The following is a 23,097-nucleotide window of genomic DNA, read 5'->3' as shown; positions in this document are numbered from 1 at the left end:
TCCTCCTCCATTTCTAAATCATTTTACAGTACCACTGTAAAATTGTTGATAAAGCTAGGAGCCATAACCTCATCATACATATGTCATCTTGTCGATCTGGGTTCACTGAGTTTCTCAGAGGTTTGGATTTGCAGTTTTAATTAAAGGGAACCTTTTGCCAATACTTCTTCAAATATTAATTCTGGCCACATAACCCCTTTCTGAAACTCTGATACATACATATGAGACCCTTTGAAGTTGTCCCAAAACTCACTAATGCTGTGTTCTTAATTTTTTTCCCTTTTTTTTTTTTCCAAAAATGGAGTCTCAATCTGTCACCCAGGCTGGAATACAGTGGCACAATCTCGGCTCACTGTAACCTCCACCTCCCAGGTTCAAGTGATTCTCCTACCTCAGCTGCCTGCGTACCTAGGATTACAGGCATGCACCACCACACCTGGCTAATTTTTTGTATTTTTAGTAGAGACAGGGTTTTGCCGTGTTGGCCAGGTTGGTCTTGAACTCCTGGCCTCAAGTGATCCACTGGCCTCACCCTCCCAAATTGCTGGGATTACAGGCATGAGCCACCGCACCTGGCTTCCTTGTCTTTTTTTTCCTCTGTGGTTTGATTTTAGATCTTCTATTGCTATGTCTTTGGGTTCATTGATCTTGTCCTGTGCATTTTCTATGTTAGTAATCCAGTCCAGCGTATTTCTCATCTCAGATATATTTTTCAGTCTCTATAAGTTAAATGTGGGTCTATTTTATATAGTCTCTGTCTCTTCTTAACAATACCATGTTTTCTTCTATTGTCTTGAACCATGGGACATATTTATAATAGCTGTTTTAAGGTCCATGTCTACAAATTCTATCATCTGTTTTGTTTCTGGATCAGTTTTTATCGATTGACTTTTTTCCCTTAATATGGGTTTTATTTTCCTTCTTCTTTGCATGCTTGATAATTTTTAATGTATCCTGGATATTGTAGATTTTACATTGTTGGGTGCTAAATTATTTTGTTTTCTCATACTTTTGAGCTTTTTGGATGCAATCAGGCAACTTGAAAACATTTTGATCCTTTTGAGGCTTGCTTTTAAGTTTTGCTTTAGAAAACTAGACATTATTTATTCTAGGGCAAATTTAACCCCACTACTCAGGCAATTTCCTTCTAAGTACTCAACTCAGTGCCCCATATATTATGTTTTCTACACTTTATTCAGAATGTGAATTATTCTCAGGCCTATATGAGTTCTGGGAATTGTTCTGCTTGATTCCTTCCAGTACTTCTTTCCTTGGCCATAGGTAGTTTGGGATTCAAAATGAATTTTTAATCTATGAGTGAGACTTAAGTATATTTAAATATGGCTGAGACAAATTCATTGAAGCATGATATTTAGGATGTGAGACAAGAAGCCTATAGAAAATAGGATCCAGATAGCAGGTGGAGAAATTGGTCTGAAATACAAGGGATGCCTCCTCTTACAATGGTAAGAAAGAAGAAGAGAATCCAGATGTCAGAAAGTTTGTAGATATTTTCACAGGAAGTTGAGGAAGTTTCCACATATTGAGAGGTGTGTGTGCATGCATGCGTGTGTGTGAGAGAGAGAGAAGCAGGAGGCAGGAATGAGTAAGGAGAAAGGGAACGGGGTCAGTGATTTTAGGAGAATGGAACTGGGTCAGCTGATTTTAGAAAATGGAAGATTTATAATAATTGGGAAAATGGAAAAATAAATTCACCCGAGAAGTATAACTAGATTGTAAGTATAGCCAGATGATGGCCAAAGTTCCAATTCATCCCATTGTGTTGCTTTTCCTAGTGCAATCAAGGAGTTAATTGGTTCTTCCAAGGTTAGCGTTTTGGCAGCTTGGAATGCCAGCTTGATGGAGGAAGAAGTAAGGACAAGAAGGGGCTGATGAACAAAAAATATAGTGTCAAGGACTGAAGGTGCAGTCAAAGCATGGAGTTGTGAGAGCAGTTGAGTGAGCAACTTATGTTAGAAAAAAGAGGCTGTAGTCAGCACCTGTTTTACTTAGTAGTTTTGGCAAAGACCTCACCGTAGCCTCTGGTGATGCCGAGGCCCAAGAAATAATGTGAGACTGGGAGGGAGAAGTCATTAGAGAAGAGAAAATCAAATAACTTAGTGTGCAGACTGTTAGAAGGATCATTCATGTGGAAATTTAATTCACCTTAAGTCACATTAAGTCAGAGAGACGTTAGGGTGCAGGGGAATCTGTGAGCCAGGTGGAAATCTTCACTAACGGAGCAGGCCTCACTAGATGATTAGCAGTTGAAACATTGCTGAGAGGGAGAATATGGTACCGTCAGATGGCAGGAGCTTCAGACTGAACCACAATCTGCAAGAGTGTCTCATGGATCCTGGTAACATGTGCTTCAAAATTTTATACAAATGAATTTCTGTCAGGGTATGGGCAGATTTGAAGGGACTTACCCAGTTTTGTAATTTGTATCAATTCCGTCTGAAGGCCCAAACAATAACGGGAACTCTGAAGAGGAGGCAGATGTGGGCCCCAGATTTGAAAGGTAAACTCGTAGGACACAGCCTCCTTCACCTCCTATGCTCACATTCTTGATGGGCAGTTGCCACACCCCCACCAAAAATCATCACCATCCCACTGGCGCTCTTCCTTGGTAGAAATGTGGGGACCTCACTACTCTTGTGAATTATAGAGGGAAAAATAATGAAAGTGAATATGAGGATGAAGCCAGATTATAAAGATCCTCAAAAACAGAATAAGGGATTTAGACTTCTTAGTAAAAAGACCATTCGAATTAAGAGTCCAGAATCCTGAGTCCTAGTCCATTTTCTCCAGAACAACTAGATATGTTAAAACTTTCAGAAAGGTATTTAACCTCTCCAGGCCTTATTTTTCTCATTTCTAAGGTAAATATGTTAGGTAAAATAGGTAGATTTGAACCATGTTCTCCAGAAATGCTCTGGGAAATGTTTGCTTCAAATTTCTTTTTTTTTTTTTTTGAAATGGAGTTTTGCTCTTGTTGCCCAGGCTGGAGTGTGGTGGCGCGATCTTGCCTCACTGCAACCTCCGCCCCCGGGGTTCAAGCGATTCTCCTGCCTCCGCTTCCTGAGTAGATGGAATTACAGGTACGTGCTACCATGCCTGACTAATTTTTGTATTTTTAGTAGAGACGGGGTTTCACCATGTTGGTCAAGCTGGTCTTAAACTCCTGACTTTGTGATCTGCCCACGTTGGCCTCCCAACATGCTGGGATTACAGGCGTGAGCCACTGCTCCCAACTTGTTTTTAAAATTATAGTTTAAAATTGTAAAAAAAAAAAAAAATCATAATTATAAACACATGTGTATTAAATTTTAATATATTGGAAACTGTTTACATGTGAACTCACTGTATTAGTCCATTCTCACACTGCTAATAAAGACATACTGAGGCTGCGTAATTTATAAAGAAAAAGAAGTTTAATGGACTCATCATTGCACATGACTGGGGAAGTCTCACAATCATGGTGGAGGCAAATGAGGAGCAAAGTCACATCTTACATGGTGACAAGCAAGAGAGCCTATGCAGGGGAACTGCCCTTTATAAAACCATCAGATCTCTTGAGACTTATTTACTACCAAGAGAACAGCACAGGAAAAACCCATCCCCATGATTCAATTATCTCCCACCGGTTCCCTCCCATAACATGTGGGGATTATGGGAGCTACAGTTCAAGATGAGATTTGGGTGGGGACACAGCCAAACCGTATCACTCACTATCTACTCTTTTTTTCTTCTATAGATTTACTAATAAAGCCACTTCTCCCATATCTCTCTATATATTTGAAATTCTTATAATTGTGACTTGGGAATATTATAGCTTGGTGTTGATATATTGTTTAATCACTATATATTGTTTAATTTAGTCCTATATGTGTCTGCCATAAAAATTATACATGCATCACAGTCAGTGCTTTTTCTATATTTAAAAAAATCAGGTAGTTTTAATTATTTGCATAAAATCAGGGTAATTTTCTTTAATTATAAACAATCATTATAGTAATGGTTTAACTTAAAAAGTTTATGTAATGTTCCCTAACTTTATCTTTCAATTTTCTTGGTCAGTTCAATCAATTAATATTCTGACATTGCAAGGCAAGGTAATTCACAACTTATCAGCTCTTTATTGATATACATAAAATAAAACACAAACACTGGATGCCAAAACTGTTACCTACAAACCTAAATATCAAATTTCATTTTTTATTCAAACAACCTATTATAAATTTGACTCGGTAATAAACATATACTAATACAATGCTATACTTACCTGTTTCATGTATTTGAATGTGGAATTAGAATAATATTTTATTTCTTTTAATAGTACTTTTTTTTTTTTTTTTTTTTTTGAGACAGAGTCTTGCTCTGTCACCCAGGCTGGAGTGCAGTGGTGCAATCTCAGCTCACTGTAACCTCCACCCCCCAGGTTTAAACAATTCTCATGCCTTAGCCTCCCGAGTAACTGGGACTACATATGTGCACCACCACGCCTGGCTAATTTTCTTTTTTTGTATTTTTAGTGGAGTTGGGGTTTTGCCATGTTCCCCAGGTTGGTCTCGAACTCCTGCTAGGATTACAGGTGTGAGCCACCATGTCTGAACAAAAGGGTACTTTTACTACAACTCTTTGAAAACCACTAGATTAAATTATCTTTGAGATTCTAAGATTATATTATTCTGAAATAGGGATCCTGTAATTTTTCATAACTATTGAGACATGATTCACAGATCATAAAATTCACCCTTTTATAATATAAAAGTCATGATATTTAGAATATTCATATAGTTGTGCAGCCATCACCATGATTTAATTTCACAATATTTTTATTATCCCCCCGTCCCAACCAAAACTCTGTAGCCATTAGCAGTTACACCTCCTGGCAACCACTAACCAATTTTTTGTCCTATGGTTTTGCCTCTTCTGCACATTTTATATGAATCGAATCATACAATATGTGGCTTTTTGTGTTTGATGACTTTTACTTAGCATGACGTTTTCAAGGCTTATTCATGTTTTATCACATATCCATACTTCATTGTTTTTTGGGGACTTAATAATATTCTTTGTATGGATATACCACATTTTGTTTGTCTTTCCATTCATTGACATTTGGGTTGTTTCCATTTTTGGCTTTATGAATAATGCTGCTATGAACATTTGTGTACAAGTTGTGTAGACATATAGTTTCATTTCTCTTGAGTATATATCTAGTTCTAGAGCTGTATTTATTCTTAACATTTCTAGGAACTACCAAACAGTTTTTCAAAGTAGGTGCACCATTTTACTGTCCCACCAGCAATGTATGAGAGTTTCAGTTTCTCCACATTCTCTTCAACACTTGTTATTATCTTTTTATGTAAGCTATCCTACTGGATATAAAGTAGTATCTTATTATGGTTTTGATTTGTATTTCCCTAATGACTAATGATGTTGAGCATCTTTTCATGTGCTTATTGACCATTCATTTATCTTCTTTGGATAAATTTCTATTAAAATCCTTTGCCTATTTTTTAAATTGGCTTGTCTCTTTATTTTTGAGATGTAAGAGTTCTTTACATATTCTGGAAATAAGTCCTTTATAAGATAAGTGATTTGATAATATTTCCTCCCATTCTGCCTGTCTTTTTACTTGATGATGTTCTATGAAGTACAAAGTTCTTAATTTTGAGAATTCAGCTCATTGATTTTTCCTTTTGTTGCTTGTGCTGTTAGTGTCTTATCTATGAAACCATTGCCTAATATAAGATAAAGATTTACTACTATGTTTTCTTCTAGTAGTTTTATGGTTTTAGCTCTTTAGATTTTTTATACGGTGTGAGGGGAGAGGTCCAAATTAATTCTTTCACATGTGAATATCCAGTTGTCCCAACACCATTTGTTTAAAAAAATTCTTTTTTCATTTATTTGTGTTGGCACCCTTGTTGAAAATGAATTGCCCATAAATGTAAGTTTTTATTTCTGGACTGTCAATTATAGTCTCTTGATCTATTTGTCTATCCTTCTGCCAGTACCACACCGTCTTGATTATTAAAGCTTTATAGTAAGTTTTAAAATTGGGAAATGTGAGTCCTCCAACTTTGTTATTGTTTTTCAAGATTGTTTTGGCTATTCTGGGTCCCTTGCGTTTACATATGAATTTTTAGGACATGTAAATTTTAGGATTGAATTCTTTGTTTCTGCAAAAAAAAAAAAAAAAGGAAGGCCATTGCAATTTTGATAGGGATTGCTTCGAATCTGTTTGATCGGTACTTTGGGCTGTATTACCATCTTAACAATTTAAGTCTTCCAATCCATTAGCATGAGATGTCTTTTCATTTATTTGGGACTTCTTTGATTTCTTTCAAAAATGTTTTGTAACTTTCAATGTAATACAGGTTTTACAGTTTTGTTAAATACATTCCTAAGTATTCTATTCATGTTGATGCTATTGTGAATGGAATTGTTTTCTTAATTTTGTTTTTTCATTGTTCATTTCTAGTGTAAAGAGATAAAATTGATTTTTGTATATTGATCACAAATCCTGAAGCTTTGCTGAGCATATTCATTAGTTCTAGTAGTTATTTTCTTCGTGTATATGTTAGGATTTACTGCATAGGAGATCATGTCATCTGTGAATAGAGGTAGTTTTAATTCTTCACTTCCAATCTGAATGCCTTGACAAAGACATTCTCCTAGACTAGTCGCTCCCACGGTTTATTGTTGCTGTTTGTTGTTGTCATTCCTCTTTGTTTGATGACTTTCTTGGATTTTGTAAAGTCTATATTATTGTCATGTGCATCCCAGTTAACATTAGTGGCCAGCTAACAACTGGACAGAGATTTCATTAAGTCTTTGCTGAGGGGTTCTGCGTGTATTGAGCCATGCCTTCAATACTCCTGGAGTCAGTTTACAACTGTGCCTTATCTTTCACTTTCTGCATGCACAGAGCAACAAGATCAGCTAGAGTTATGAGACTACGACCTTCTCAAGTTTTTTTCTGGGCATGCACATAGCTTTGCACATGTGCATGGACTGCTAGATTTCCAGAAATGCGTTAGAACTTTTCAGAGATCCCTATTAACTTTTCATTCCCTAGATTTTGCTCTTATTTTTTCATTGGCCAGAACTGCTTCTTTGGTGGCTGCAGTGTTAAACAATTGCCACTGATTGCTGTTGGATTTCACAGTTGCAAGTGTTGGCTTTCAACACTACCAGCGAACTGGGGAGAGGGTAATGGGAATAGGGTACATTTAAAATGCCACAAACCTTGTATTTCTCACAGTATTCAGCCATTTTTCTTGAATAAACACTCCTTGGAATGTTGCAGGCCTTTAGTTAGTTCAGATTTCTGAAAAAGTTTTTTTTTTTGACCATGTTTGCCAGTGTTCATGTTGCTTTTATAGAGGAGCAACTTTCAGAGGTCCTTACTTCACCATTCTGCCTGTAACGGTTTTTGAATAGAGGTGTGTCACCACAAAAGCCAGGTGTATGGAAGTCTAGTTTACCAGTGTCTGATGTCCATATGCTGGCATAGAGATTGGTGAACTGTAGTGATGAACTGATCCAAAGTGGCCGTTCAGTTAAGGAAAACTAGGAACATTACCAGAAGAAAGTTACAAGGCCAAAAGTTCAAAGATTTAAAAGTAAGTAACAGAGGCCGGGCGCGGTGGCTCACGCCTGTAATCCCAGCACTTTGGGAGGCCGAGGCGGGCGGATCACAAGGTCAGGAGATCGAGACCACGGTGAAACCCCGTCTCTACTAAAAATACAAAAAATTAGCCGGGCGCGGTGGCGGGCGCCTGTAGTCCCAGCTACTCAGGAGGCTGAGGCAGGAGAATGGCGTAAACCCAGGAGGCGGAGCTTGCAGTGAGCCGAGATCGCGCCACTGCACTCCAGCCTGGGCGACAGAGCGAGACTCCGTCTCAAAAAAAAAAAAAAAAAAAAAAAAAAAAAAAAAAAAATAAGTAACAGATTGAGCTGACATGAAGGATGACCTGACTGAGCATAGGAGACCTCTCCTGTGCCTGCTCTGCACCCCTTCCTCCCCCATTTCCCACTGTCTGCATCCACTACACAGATAATGTTTAAAAACTTTTCAAGCATTCAAACCCTTTATTTCAAATGAAATATTATTTATAACTCAAATAGTGTACAAGAAGCACCAGAATGGGGAAAAGATAACTAAGATGAAATTGCATTATAGAAATATAGTGATCTATTTTTAAAACACTTATGTGTTTGCTCACGTAATCTTATCACTTGAGAGGACATGAACATGAATCTCTGTTTTGTAATGGAGAAAAATGAGACTTTCAGTAGATCAATTACCTCCAAGGCTTAGGGCTAGAAACAGGTAGAACTGCTCCTAGTTCTTTTGATTTGTCAAGTACTTTTTGCACTATTAGATAATAACACTCTATTAGAGGAGTTTTAGTAGTAAGGAAGAGCCTATTTTGAGATACTATCTGGAGGAAAAATCACCAGTGTTTATCTGGTTGGTCATGTGAGATTAAAAAAGAGAAGATGCCCAAAAGTTGGAAAAGGTAATGCATGAAAAGTGTAATTTTAAAACATTGCAGCTAGCCAAAAACAAATGCCATTCTAATGTAGGGAAATGAAGATCAAGTTGCTATTAAGTCCGTGGAAGAAACAGGGAAATAATTACTGAATACTTAATTTTAGCCACAAATGTGTATATTTTGCTAATTTTTCTCCAGGTGTCAGCAGCACTGTAAACAATGGCAATTATAATAGTTACTTGGGTATCTACATTTGTTAAATATTACACATTTGGGAGTATATTATATTCATTTGCTCCCACCATCAATAGTTTATACTTTAATATCTTGAAAAATGTCATATATTATTTAGTGCTATATTCAATATTTTACCATCTATATTATTACGTCCTCAGCCTGCTAGAGAGTTACTTAACTGTAATCCTGTAAGTTTTGACTTAACTGAAGACTCAAAATATTTTGGAGAAACTGGGTCAGCAGGGGGCAGCACAATCTTACAATGTGTAAAATGTGGTCATTTGAATGACCGTTCAGAAATAGGATATAAAGGTAGTATAGTTCATGGCTTTTCAAGCATTCAAACCCTTTATTTCAAATGAAATATTATTTATAACTCAAACGTGTAAGGCAGAGAAAAGTGGTATTTTACTAACAGAAATCTTATTTTATAATATTTACTTGTAACATCTAATGCTGAAAATGATAGGGTGGTTTTGATGAACAAAAAATTGAGAATGAAATTTTCTAGAAAGTACTATTACTATATTATTTTTATAGATGAGGAAATCGAGTCTCAAGGAACTTTTAAAACATGTCCAATGTCACACAGATGGCAAAAAGTTAGAGCTTATTCATAAATTCAACTGTCTTACTCTGTCCAAAGCACAGGCACCTACAATTATGCAATTGCTGCTAATACATTTTCATCTTGCTGCAGCTCTGAAATCCAGTGCAACATATTTCTTTTATTTTAATTATGAATTTTAGAGAAAATTCTGATTCGTATAGATAAGGAGTTACAAATGATAACTTTTTTTGAGAGCTTGCTCTTTAAACTTCAAATATTCTCAATTAAACAGAAATGACAGGTAAATCTTTAGTCCAAGATACAAAAAATAATACATTAAATTTATTTGCAGTACAATGTGTTCCCTAATATGTTAACAAGTGGTGTAACTATTAAGGAAGTAGATAGTTATTTCACATTTTTTAGATAACTGAAGTATGGAGATGCTAAATACCTTACTAAAGTCACAGTCCTGTAACAGACCCCAGTAAATCTGGCTGCAAAGTTTCCTTTCCTTCTGAGTACACTGTATTGCCTCTATTTTATTACTCATTTATGTACTTGTATTGTTTTTATTTTAATTTTTAAATAGTTAAAATTGTATTTTAAAAATGAAATTCAATAGATTTCACTAACCACTGTTGGAAAACCAGTAGTCTATGGATAATTATAATCCAAAATATAGAAGACATTTAGAAATTATTTGGGGCTGTTATATTAATAATTTAATTTATTTATATTTAGTTTTCCAATAATAAAAACATATTTATATTAAAAACAGATTCAAATCATCTCATTTAAAATAAATTAATTAAAGGGAACATATAATTGGATATATCAACTTGCATAGGAATAACTGATTCTAACACTCTATATGCTGAGTGACCAATTTAAAAAGCTCACACTTCCCCCAGGTGTAAATGTGAGAGCATTTCTGGGATATAGAGTCTTTACTATTTAGCAACCCAATATGTGTCAGCAGTGATTCAGATATCTCAGAGAAAGAGATTTTTGAAATTTTCAGAAATGTGATAGACTAGAAAGAAATCAAGGAAGTCAGCTACATTAATTTTGAAGCAAAATTTATAGTTCTTAGTATGTGCTAAAGCTGTTAGGTTAGAAAAATCTTATATGATTACTCCAACTATAATGTGTCTAGATCACTAAGATTGATTATAATAAAACAGATATTTTTAAGTCTATGTTTTGCTACAGGGTAAAAAATTGCAATTTTTTGCTCGGGATATAAAATGCGCACAAAGCAAGTGTTATCTCAAGTAAAGACTTATCTGTCACTAGCACAGCTAAGTAAGTTGTGATCCCTGCTCAAGCATTCAGTCATGCAGCATATTTGGCCTTATTTTTTGAAGAGGTCTATCTGAGCATGTTACTCCCCAGTTCAAAATGCCTCTCTTGCTTCCACTACGTGTAGAGTAGGTCCAACTTTTCTTACCACCGCATTTCATGTCTTTCATGATTCATTATTTTCATTCAGCAATATTTATTAAGTGCCTGCTGAATGATAGGCACTGTACTAATTTGAGGACATACAAAGATGAATAAAACAAAAGTTCTGCCCTCAAGGGACTCACAGTCTAGTGGGAAAGACAGACAAAGCAACAGTTACAGGACAGAAAGTCTCTAATAGAAATATTCATACAGTGCTGGGTGAATAAAATTTGGCTTCATCCTTCCTTTCCATCTACATTTTCCACTCCCTCCCCATAAACACATGCCACTCCAGATCCATTTACATTTAGCAAATGTGATACCCACTTTTGGGGCTTAGCTCATACTTTCTTTGTGTGAAATGCCCTTCCCTATGCCTGCTGAAATCCTATTAGGACCAACTTCAGGTAACTCTGGAATATTGTTTCTGTTATCCAGAGTTGATCACATCCACATATTTTCTCCCATAAAATCTCTAAAGGCAGTTTTTCATAGTCTGCCTTGAAATCAGTTCATCTATTCCCTAGTACAGTGCTTGTGCTGAACAGACATTGAATATACTTTTCTACTGCTGAGTCTCCAAATAATAACTTTATTTCTAGTCTATTCTGTTTCCTTCAGTAAAATAAAAAACAGTATGGCCGGGCATGGTGGCTCACATCTGTAATCCCAGCACTTTGGGAGGCTGAGGTGGGCAGATCACCTGAGGTCGGGAGTTCAAGACCAGCCTGGCCAACGCGATGAAACCCCATCTCTACTAAAAATACAAAAATTAACCAGGCATGTTGGCTTATGCCTGTAGTCCCAGCCACTCAGGAGGCTGAGGCAGGAGAATCACCTGAATGCAGGAGGCAGAGGTTGCAGTGAGATCACGCCACTGCACTCCAGCCTGGGCAACAGAGTGAGACTTGGTCTCAAAAAAAAAGAAAAAACAGTATATGGCCTATTTATTACTTTTTGCAACTGGCCTGAAGTCTGGTCACAAATAAAATGAATTAGGATTATAAGATGAATATGAGTGTTTCTAAAAACTATTAAACACAATGTAAACAGTATATTAGGTACTAGAGTATAATGGATACTGTTGGTTTTCTGCCCCAGGTGTAAATGTGAGAGCATTCCTGGGATACAGGCTTTACTATTTAGCAACCCAATATGTGTGAGCAGTGACTCAGATTATCTCAGAGAAAGAAGGTTTTTGAAATTTTCAGAAATGTGATAGACTGGTAAGAAATCAAGGAAGTATGTATATACTACATATATACTATATGTAGTATGCATGGCCTATATATGTATGTATGACATACATATGTAGTATATATACTACATACATACTATATGTATGTATACATATACATTTCCCACATACAATTCCCACAGAAAAAAATAATTTCCAATGAAGATGAACTCACATTTTAAAAAGTATGAGCAGGAAGAATTAGTCCACCATGAATGACAGTAGACGCAAGAGAAAGATGTATTGGCAGCTCTAGAACTAATAGGGCTCTGTGAAAGAGGTTATAAAATAAATATGCTTTAATAGAATAAAGAAATAAAAGAAGTAATAGAAACTACAAAAAAAAAGAATAAGACAATGTGGGAAAAGAGGTTAATTTAAATAAGGGCCATATTGAACTTCTAGAATGAAAAAAGTCATTAAAAATAGACTCAATGAAAAATATGAAAAAGTTTTGGAGAGTGGAATAGGAATGTTAAGCATATTTTCTAATAAGGACTCCAGAATGTGAGACTAGAAAAAACGAAAGATAATATTTAAAATACATAGATCATCAGATTGAGAAATTAGAAGTTTTACACAGGATTATTAAAACTGAGTCCACACCCATAAAAATTACAGTGAAAGGATAAAATACCAGACAAAATGATAAAAGCAACCAGATAAGATACAAGGGAACAACAGTGTGACCAACAGCAGACTTCTCAACAGCTACAACAAAGGCCAGAAGGCAGTGCAGTAGTATAATATACTACATGCTAGGTGTTGTTCTAGGTATTCAGTATGCATTAATGAAAAACATATAAATTTTGGCTTGCATGAAACTTAATTCTAGGTAGAGAAGAGAGATAAACGTAATACATACAATAAGTATAGGGTATGTGAGAAAGAGGTAAGTACTGGGGGGTGGAGGGAGAAACAGGGTGAGCAGAATTAAGAGTGCTAGTGAGAAAGGAGGTGTAATATTAAATAAGGGTCAAGGTATAAGGCTCATTGGGAATGTGATATATGAGCAAAGACTTGAAAGAGGTGAGGGAGTTAACCATGTACAAATCTGAGGAAAGAACACCGCGAGCGGATGGAACAGCCTATCCTGAGCCCAGAGTGCGTGTGTTGTGTTCAAGGAATAGCAAGAAGTGCATTTAGCTAGAACTCTATGACTGAGGAGTAAAGTAATAGGAGGTAAGAGAGTAAAAGAGGCAACCCTCTCACTCCAACCCCCCAAAATCTATATTTTTCAATACTCAAACCAAAAAAAAACTTTCTAAGTCAACTCAGTGTCAGAGACTAAAGCATAATTAAAATTGGAAATATTTAGGCACAAACACAAATGAAAATACCTAAATTTGTGGATTTCAGCCCCTATCAGTATTATAAGGAAATGTCTAGCCTTAAATTTATTTCTAAGAACATAAGAATGAGGCAAATTGATCAGCTATAAGCATTCTTCAACTCAAGAAGTTAGAAAGGGGAAACAGTAGAAATTAAAGAAAAATTGTAAAGAAGTTTAACATAAAATCTGGTTCTTTGAAATTACTAATAAAAATAGATAACACCCCTGGAGATGTTGAACAAGAAAGAAAGAAAAATATGTCAAATTAAAAGGAGGACATAACCACCAATTCAGTGGAGATCTCAGAATTTTAAGAGAATGACTCTGGGAAAATAAATTTGAAAACAAATAAAATGTGCACTTTTCTTGAAACATACAAATGTCTAAAAAGTGATTTAAGAGTAATAGAAAACATGAAAAGACTGATTATCATTAAAGAAATTCAGCCAGTAGCCAGAGTCCTCTTAAAAGAAAGAGGAAAAAAAGATGGTCAAGTTTCAGAAGCAAGTTTTACCCAGCTTCAGTGAACAAATAACTTCTGTTATATAAGCTATTTCAGAGAATGAAAAGGAAAGGTATCTAACTTCTCTTTCGAGGCTTGTATAATTTTGACACCAACTAGACAAGAATAACATGAGAAAATTATAAACCAATCTCATTTATAAACATATATGCAGAAACCCTAAATTAAGCATTTTAAAATAATTCAGCAAAAAATATACACATATGCCTATATTTATACATATATATTCTTCAAATAGGTATTGTTTCAGGAGACCATGAGAAAAGAAACTTACAAACTTTATAAACCAATCTCATAAGCAGAAATGCTAATTAAATATGTTCATATTGAATAGAGCAAAAAAGTGCATATGTATATATACATATATATACATAAATTTTGATTATAGCAGGAATTTTTTTTTTTTTGAGATGGAGTCTCACTCTGTCGACCAGGCTGGAGTACAATGGCATGATCTCGGCTCACTGCAACATCCACCTCGCAGGTTCAAGCAATTCTCGTGCCTCAACCTCCCGAGTAGCTGGGATTACAGGCGCCTGCCACCACACCTGACTAATTTTTGTATTTTTAGTAGTGACAATGTTTCACCATATTGGCCAGGCTGGTCTCAATCTCGTGACCTCAAGTGATCTATCTGCCTCAGCCTCCCAAAGTGCTGGGATTACAGGTGTGAGCCACTGCACACAGCAGATCATAGCAGGGATTTTTATGACCATTTCCACATGATGCTATGGTCAAACGCTGATAAAGTATTCTGTTATTATGGTTATTTATGTGAAAGTTCTATGATTCATTTTTCTTTTCTTAAATCTTATCAGATATGTTAATTTTTAGTGTTAATATGTAGGGCTTATGAAAGAAAAAGTGATCATTTTCTTTTATTGTGGCTCTTCCTTACCTAACCTGAATGTCAGAGCCGTGCTCCATGAGTGTAGTAGCATCATGATTCCGTTTCATTGAACCATCTTTTCATCCTCCTCGGCTCCTGCAAGGCTAATAACTGCACAGCAAGAGCCTGTGGAGGGTACTTACAATTGGAGCAACAGCAACAACATCACCTGCTCTCCAGTAATGTGGATAACAGTCCTCACTGAAGACCAAGGGGGAAAAAGCAGGGACAGACAACTCAGTTGAATGGGCTCTGTAGTTGACGTCTGTTTTTTCTGCCTAGCATTCATATCTTTCTTATGCACACCGTACCCAGATTTTGGTTGGGAGACTAACCTGCCCCTGTGTTCTGCTGAAGCAGACTTTATTCCAAAGCCCTAGAATTAAATCTCATGGGCTCTAAGCAGCAAGTTCCAGGATTTGGATTTGAGCAAGTAGGATGCTGTCTTCCTCTTTCCCATGACACTCAGAGCTGCTGGCAACTAGGAGGGAAAAGTGTGCCAGAGAATGAAGCCAAATTTGGGAAACAAACCTGAGAAATGGATAAAGGAGAACTGGTTCCTAGTGACATGGGTTGAGGCCTGGATCAATGAGTGCCAGAAGCTACCTGTGTACAAACTGTACAAAGCCACTGTTCACTCCAGTAGACTGTCCTTTTGATACACTCGGTGTTTTTACAAACCCTACTAAAACCCAGCCTGGCTCTCCTTTACGCTAGACTAACAGTGTGGAGGATGGAAAGGAGGTGGGATTTGGAGCAATTACGCTCTTTCTTCCTCTCTCCTGAAATTGCCTCTGGTGATCTCCTCCTTACCTAGTTCCCTGGGGCTAGGAGAGGGCCCTGAGGAGGAATCCTTGCGGCTAGAGATGAAGTTCATCATTAGTGGCAGCTCTGACTTTGCAGCAGGTGACTTCCCTTGTTTTAACTTCAGCACCCTCTGTGATCGCCCCATTTTCAGAAAAGTATGATGGAAGCATTTCACATATAAATAAAAACTGAATGCTATCTTCCAGACACAGTGAGAATTAAGTTCCACAGACACTATTCAATAGGTAATTCAATTATAGTAATGATCATTGTACAGTTCAGTGGTTTCACCTTAAAAATATTGAGCATAAGTAGTTACAAGTAAGCTGGCAGTAATTTAATATTAATAAAAAGCCTAGTATGTTTACTTAATAGGAATTATATTGTATTTTTAATCATATTGTTTTTTCTCTATGTATTTACAAGCTTCCACCTGATTTTAACCTGTTCACACCATTAAGGAAATGTAATGGCTACCTTAACCACTAATTCTGGTTATGGTAAACATATAGCATATATTCATTCCTCTAAAAATTACATATACTTCACTTTCACAGAATTACTTGTAATCCTTTACCCTAGGGCAGAAGACTCAGGGGGAAGGAGGGGAAGTATTAAAAAGAAGTAAAATATTATGCAAGATGGGAAGAAGTTTTACTTTGGGGAGCCTGTGGGACTATTCCTTTAAGTAGACCTAGTTATGATTGGAATTTGTTTGACTTTGCATTAATCACCTGCAGCTACTGCTACCTAGGCAAGCCCCAGTTATAAATTAGTGATGAGATCTGCAGAGGGAGTAGATGGAGATTCCTGAATATACACTGAATGGAGCAGCATGCCCTGAGGAGTAGTCTGAGGAAAGATGCCATTTGGGCAGATAGTGTCGATATTTAATTTGAGGTTGGTTGTTTTTGAGACAGATCTCGCTATGTTGCCCAGGCTGGTCTAGAACTCCTGGGGTCAAGTGATTCTCCTCTGTCAGCCTCCCAAGTAGCTGAAATTATAGGCGAATGCCCGTAACTTTTTTTTTTTTTTTTTTTTTTTTTTTTACTACAGTGATTCTGTTTAGCTATTTTTTACTGCTTTTCTTGTACTGAGTGATCTCCTTGGAGTGCCACAACTCTACCAATATTGAATGGGCAGTTACACTAATGTCAGTGGAAGGGACATGAGATTAGCACTTTTTCTAGGGTGTAAATTCATAATGAACTCTTCTAGGTAATAGTTTCTTGTGTTATTTAAACACCACTATATTTCAGCAGGGCTTACTAAAATAGAATGTGATTAACAAGGATCTTAATGCTCTTGCTTTTTGGTTGGACTTGAAGGTAATGATTTTCACAGCAGTGAAGTGGGGAGTGTTTTCCTTAGGATCGAGAAAGGACTTTCCATCGCTTTCTTTGGGCATTGCTTTTTTTCTCAAAAGTGGCAGTATGACTTCTGTGTATAAGCAGCTATTAGGTTCACATCTTATCTGACAGTAGGTTAATGTGGAAAATACTATATTGTGAAAAATGTATCTAACAATATTCTAACAGATGCTGCTAGTATAATAGCCTAATGTAACAAATGCACCAAATGTGCTCAAGCATGTTTTTGACACTATTTTCATAAGTGATGATATATCCTAATTGAAACTTACTAAAATTGTTTTCGTCTCCAACTGTCATGAAAACATACCAAACTATGTGTTTTGTGTACCCATGATTTAAGAATATAAAATGTGTATTCCTTTTGGCTTCCACTCTGCAGTCTAGAGTTAAAAATATGAGATTTTAGCCTTAGTATATTAGTCCAACAAATTTGTTCAGGCTCCAGGTATGTATTCATTCTCCTTCATTACTTCTACAGCCAGTAGTAGGTTTAAACTCGAAGATTCTTATAAAACATTTAAATTTTTTTTAACTACATTGTTATACAGAATAGTGTTAGTGTCTTTTTTCTTTCCTTTTTAATTCATGGACTGGATCTCTTTGGGAATCTTCAAAGAAAGTTCTGTATATTTATTTTTATCATTGTATATTCATTTGTGTATACTGTGTCTTTTCATCATGTAATTCTTTTCTTAAATCTTTCTTGCAAAACCCAACACACATTAGAAAAGGGTAAAAAATGCAAATGTACAACCCATTTATCACAAAGCAAAACCCATGTAATTACCATCCAGGTCAAGGAAAGAAACAGTGTCTCAGTAACCCCAGAAACTCCCATCCTGCCCTTCCCAATCACTGTTCTTCTCTCCCACCTCCAGAGTTAACTACAATTTTTACTTTATGTTAATTACTTTTTTGCTTTTCTTTGTAATGCTACCACCTATTAATACATCAGGAACATAATGGTTTAGTTCTGCTTGGTTTGAGGTTTTGGTTTTTGGGTTGTTTGATTTTTTGTTTGTTTTTGTTACTTTACATAAATGGAATTATGCAGCTAGGTATCCTTTTGGGCCCAACATGTTTTACTTACAATCACGTTTGTAAATGTAGTTATAATTGGTTTTCATTGCTGTATAATATGCTGTTATGAACTCAGTACAAATTATTTATCCATTCTATTGCTTGAATCCAATATGAATAATGCTGCTATGAACATTCTTCCATATGTCTCTTGATAAACATTGCACATATTTCTGATGGGTATGTATGTAGGAGTGGAACTGCCAGCTCATAGCGTATGTGTATTTATAACATTTAAAAAATTGGTATCACTTCACATTTCTACAAGAGAACTATGATAGTTCTCAGTGCTTTGTCCTCACCACACTTGGTATTCTTTTAGCTCATCTGTTTGTTGTGTAGTGTTACCTTGTAGTTTTCATTTCCATTCCCCTGATTACTGATGAAGTCAAACAATTCAAAGAAACCTGCTGATATTTTTATTAGAATTGAATTTAATCTATTGATTAATTTGGAGAGAATGTTACAAAATTGAGCTTTCTAGTACAGTAACAGTTTATATAGTACTTTTTGATTTCTCTCAGTAATGTTCATAGTTTTCTGTATCGAGGCCTTGCATATCATTTGTTACATTTATTCCTACATATTTTATATTTAAATGCCATAATAAATGCTATTTTAATACATTTTATTTTCTATTTGCTTCTGATATATAGTAATGTATGGATTTCTACATTTTACCTTTGTATACAACTGCAGTTCATCTGTAGATTTATTCCTGTGTACATAATTATGTAATCTGCACATAAGGGCTTTTTAAAAAAATCTAGTCCCCTTCCAAATCATTATACTTTTTATTTCATTTTATTGTCTTCTTCACTAGCTGGTATCTCCACTACAGTGTTGACTAAAAGTAGTAATAGTTGGTAGTTTCAAAGGGGAAACATTAACATTTTTTGCTATTACGTATGATGTTGCATGTTGCTAAATTTGGTTTGCTAATAGTATATTTAGGATTTTTTCATCTAGATTCATGAATGAGAAACTTTTTCTTTTTTATAATGCCCTTATTAGATTTTGGTTTTAATATTTTGCTAAATTCTTAAAGGAAGTTGAGGAGTGGTTTCTCTTTCTCTACTATCTGAAAGAGTTTGTGTAAGGCTAGCATTATTAATTAGAATTCACTAGTGAAGCCATCTAGGCCAAAGTTTCTTATTTTGTTTTGTATGTGTATTTTGGAAAGGCTTTTAATTACAAATTAAATTTCTTTAGTAAGACTGTTTCTGAACAGTCTTCCACCGTGTCTTTTGGTTGTTAATAACTTTCTAGAAAGATGTCTATTTCAGAGGTCTCCAACCCCCTGGACACAGACCAGTACTAGTCCATGGCCTGTTGGGAATGGGTGCCACACAGCAGGAGGTGAGCAGCAGTGGGCTAGTGAACATTACAGCCTGAGCTCAGCCTCCTGTGAGATCAGTGGCAGCATTAGATTACCCTCTACACCCTGTCCATGGAAAAACTGTCTTCCAGGAAACTGGTCGCTGGTGCCAAAAAGGTTGGAGATCACTGGTATATTTCATTCAAATTTCAAATTTACTAGAAGAAACTTGTTCATCCTATCCTCTTATTTTTTTCATGGTCTGTAGAATACATAGTGATGTCTCCTTCTTCATTCCTGATCATTGTTATTTGTCCCTTCTTTTTTTCTTAATTGGACTTTCCAGAAGTTTACTCATTTTATTAGTCTTTCAAATCACCTATTTCTATTATTTAGTTACTAAAAGTATACCTTTAATTTCCAAAAAATATAGATATTTTATTCTCCTCTAGAACAGAGTTTGGGTTTCTAATCAGTCAAAAACATTATGAATAATTTTCATTTGAAATTATTATTTGCTTTAATTTAAAAATTCTGTGTACTGGGGAAAATTATATTTTGTAGTTATTAGGTGTAATATTCTGCATGTGACTGTTAGGTCAATTTTGCTTATTGTGATGTTCAGATCTTCTACATCCTTATGGTACTTATTTGTCTGCCCATTTGGTCAGTTACTGAGGGAAGTGTGCTTATGTCCCCAGTGATTATGGATTTCTGTATTTCTCTTTCTAGTTCTGGCCATTTTTGCTTTCTGTATTTTGAGTCCATGTTATTAAATGCATCCAAATTTGGGGTTATTTTACTTTTTAGTAATTTCAGTGTTTTATCATTATTTCATATACTTCTTCATCTCTAGTGGTGATTATTGCCTTAAAGCCAACCCTGACTGATACTAATGTAACCACATCAATTTGTTTGATTATTTTTTACATGATTAATTTTTCACATATTGTTCAACTTTTCTATATCTCTGTGTTTTAGATGTTGGCTTATAAATAGCAGGTAGTTCTGTTTTGTTTATTTAAAGGCACAGTTAGGACATTTGATGTATTGAGTCTAAATCTTTGTCAGTCGTTTAAGGTTGATAGTCTTTAAACAATAATTTCTCATATTCAGAAAACAGTTTATTAACATCTATAAGTTTAAGAAACATTTATCTGATTTGTATATAAATATGCAGGGATTTGTGAAGTCTTCTCATTTCCTATTACTTCTTTGGCTTTTATATAATGAAAAGAAATCCAGGGGCTAAAATATGCTAAGGACGATAATTCTAATCTGGTGTTTGGTTTGGTTTGGTTTGCAACTCATCTTTATTGCGATTTACTTACCTAATCCAAATAAACATGGCATAACAATATATCTCTCTTGCAAAATACTATAAAAATTTTATTATCGATTACAGGGCTGTGACTCCCAAATGAGCGTGTCAGAAATGTCATGTAGTGAAAGTACATCCTCATGTCAGTCTCTTGAACACGGCTCAGTTCCAGAAATTCTTATTGGCCTGCTTTATAATGCCACAACTGGAAGACTATCAGCAGAAGTGATAAAAGGCAGCCACTTCAAAAATTTGGCAGCAAATAGACCACCCAGTGAGTGAAAAATAACTTTTTAAATTCTAATGTTTTCTTTACTTTTGGGACTCTCAGTACTAGGGACTTCAATCCTATCATTTAGTCTTAACCAATCAAAATGAAATGGTGTAATCATCAGCTAATCTGTTTCATGTTTTCTATTTCCAGTCATTTGGGAAGTAGAAAAATTTGAAATTCAAAGTATTAATAGTAAGGTGACAGAACTTTTAATTTTTCATAGTGTCTGCAAAATAAATTATCTCTATCATCTTTTAATGCCAAAAAAGGTTACAGGGCCTTTAAAAGTGAGTAATGTTCACAAATATGAACAGGAATGTGTATAGCTATTGTTAACTGAAGAATAATGTGTTTTCTATCTGCATGCAGTACTATGAACTATTTTATTTACTTCTATATTTTCCTTCTTTCTCCCTTAACAATTTAAGAAGAAACTATTACTTCACATTTTTTCTCCTTTAAAATTATAACCCAGTACTGCCAGTAGAGACTTTTTTTAGATGGAATGGGCTTTGCTCTTACCAGGACAAACAGAATAAGGAACAGTTTGCAGTTTACCCTGGATACTAAGAAAGAAAAGCTAGATGGCATACCTCTGCCCTGACTGTATGCATGTTATACCTGTTACTGTTCTCTCTCCAGATCTCTCTCCCAGTTCAACAGGGCCAGGGTAGGTTATGGGAGGATAGTGAAATTGTCACCCAATATACCTCTAAATTGTTGGTACCTGTAAGAGGTAAACTGGGAAAGTGGCAGCTTTTTTTTTTTGGGAGACAGAGTTCTGTTCTTGTCGCCCAGGCTGGAGTGCGATGGCACAATCTCAGCTCACTGCAACCTCCGCCTCCCAGGTTCAAGCGGTTCTCCTGCCTCAGCCTCCTGAGTAGCTGGGACTCCAGGCACCCACCACCACACCCAGCTATTATTTTGTATTTTTAGTAGAGACGGGTTTCACCATGTTGATCAAGCTGATCTCAAGCTCCTGACCTCAGGTGATCCATCTGCCTTGGCCTCCCAAAGTGCTGGGATTACAGGCGTGAGCCACCGCACCCGGCCCAGCTTCTTTATACTTAGCTAAAATTAAAGCTGTTAATGCCGTAAACTAAAAACTTGAAAAGAAATCTGAAATAATAATGCCACCTTAAATTTTCTTAAAATAATTCTCACAGACTTACTTAATGCCATGTTTTATTCCAAGAAGCAAGTAATTAGTATAGGAGTAGGGCCAGGAACAGTATCTCATGCCTGTAATTCCAACACTTTAGGAGTCTGAGGCGGGAGGATCACTTGAGCCCAGGATTTCAAGACCAGCCTGGGCAACAAAGTGAGACCCTGACTCTACAAAAAATTAAAAAATTAGCCAGGTGTGGTGGCTTGAGCCTGTAGTGCCAGCTACTCAGGACAGTGAGGTGGAAGGATCGCTTGAGCCTGGGAGATCAAGGCTGCAGTGAGCCAAGATTGCACCACTGCACACCAGCCTGGGTGACAGAGCAAGACCCTGTCTTAAACAACAAAAAAAAATTGGCCAGGTGCAGTGGCTCACGCCTGTAATCCCAGCACTTTGGGAGGCCGAGGCGGGCAGATCACGAGGTTAGGAGATCGAGACCATCTTGGCCAACATGGTGAAACCCCGCCTCTACTAAAATACAAAAAATTAGCTGGGCATGGTGGCGCACGCCTGTAATCCCAGTTACTTGGGAGGCTGAGGCAGGGGAATCGCTTGAACCCAGGTGGTGGAGGTTGCAGTGAGCTGAGATCGCGCCACTGCATTCCAGCCTGGTGACAGAGCAAGACTCCGTCTAAAAAAATAATAATAATCAATTAATTAATTAAAATTTTAAAAATAAAGGAGGAGTAACTTTTTTACCCTTGAATTAAATTAACTGTTTCTAGTTGTCATAAAAATTATTTATTCAATGGAAGTAAAAAGTTATTATAATATATTATAATACTGGAAAACAATTTTGGAAATAATATTGGAAAGTTTGCTTCGTACGTATATCATAGAAGGTATCTATCCCTGAATTAAAAGTCTGAAGGCTTAAATTCATATTGCTACCCTTGGACAGTTGACCTCACTCCCTTAAGTCTGTTTATTTGTAGGTAAAATTAAGGTCATGTATCTCACAGGGTAATTGTGAGACTCAAATCAGAGAAAGGTGCATAAAAGAAGGATGGAATTATTATTGTCCCCTT

The 23,097-nt window shown here is 36.1% G+C and overlaps 1 protein-coding gene across 8 annotated transcripts in view; it reads left to right on the top strand.

The window, feature by feature from the left end:
• The window catches only part of SYT14 (synaptotagmin 14), a 225,418-nt gene that overhangs the window by 189,158 nt on the left and 13,163 nt on the right, over positions 1–23,097 (top strand). For all 8 annotated transcript variants that reach the window (XM_050781370.1, XM_050781361.1, XM_050781353.1 and 5 more), the window contains one exon: positions 20,715–20,904. In XM_050781370.1, coding sequence (XP_050637327.1) covers positions 20,715–20,904 — 190 coding nt within the window. The remainder of the gene's footprint in view (positions 1–20,714; positions 20,905–23,097) is intronic.

This window comes from Macaca thibetana, chromosome 1 (genome assembly GCF_024542745.1).
Source record: "Macaca thibetana thibetana isolate TM-01 chromosome 1, ASM2454274v1, whole genome shotgun sequence".
NCBI classification, from domain to species: Eukaryota; Metazoa; Chordata; class Mammalia; order Primates; family Cercopithecidae; genus Macaca; species Macaca thibetana.
The sequence above is the reverse complement of the archived record's forward strand: the minus strand, read 5'-3'. Positions and strand labels throughout refer to the sequence as shown.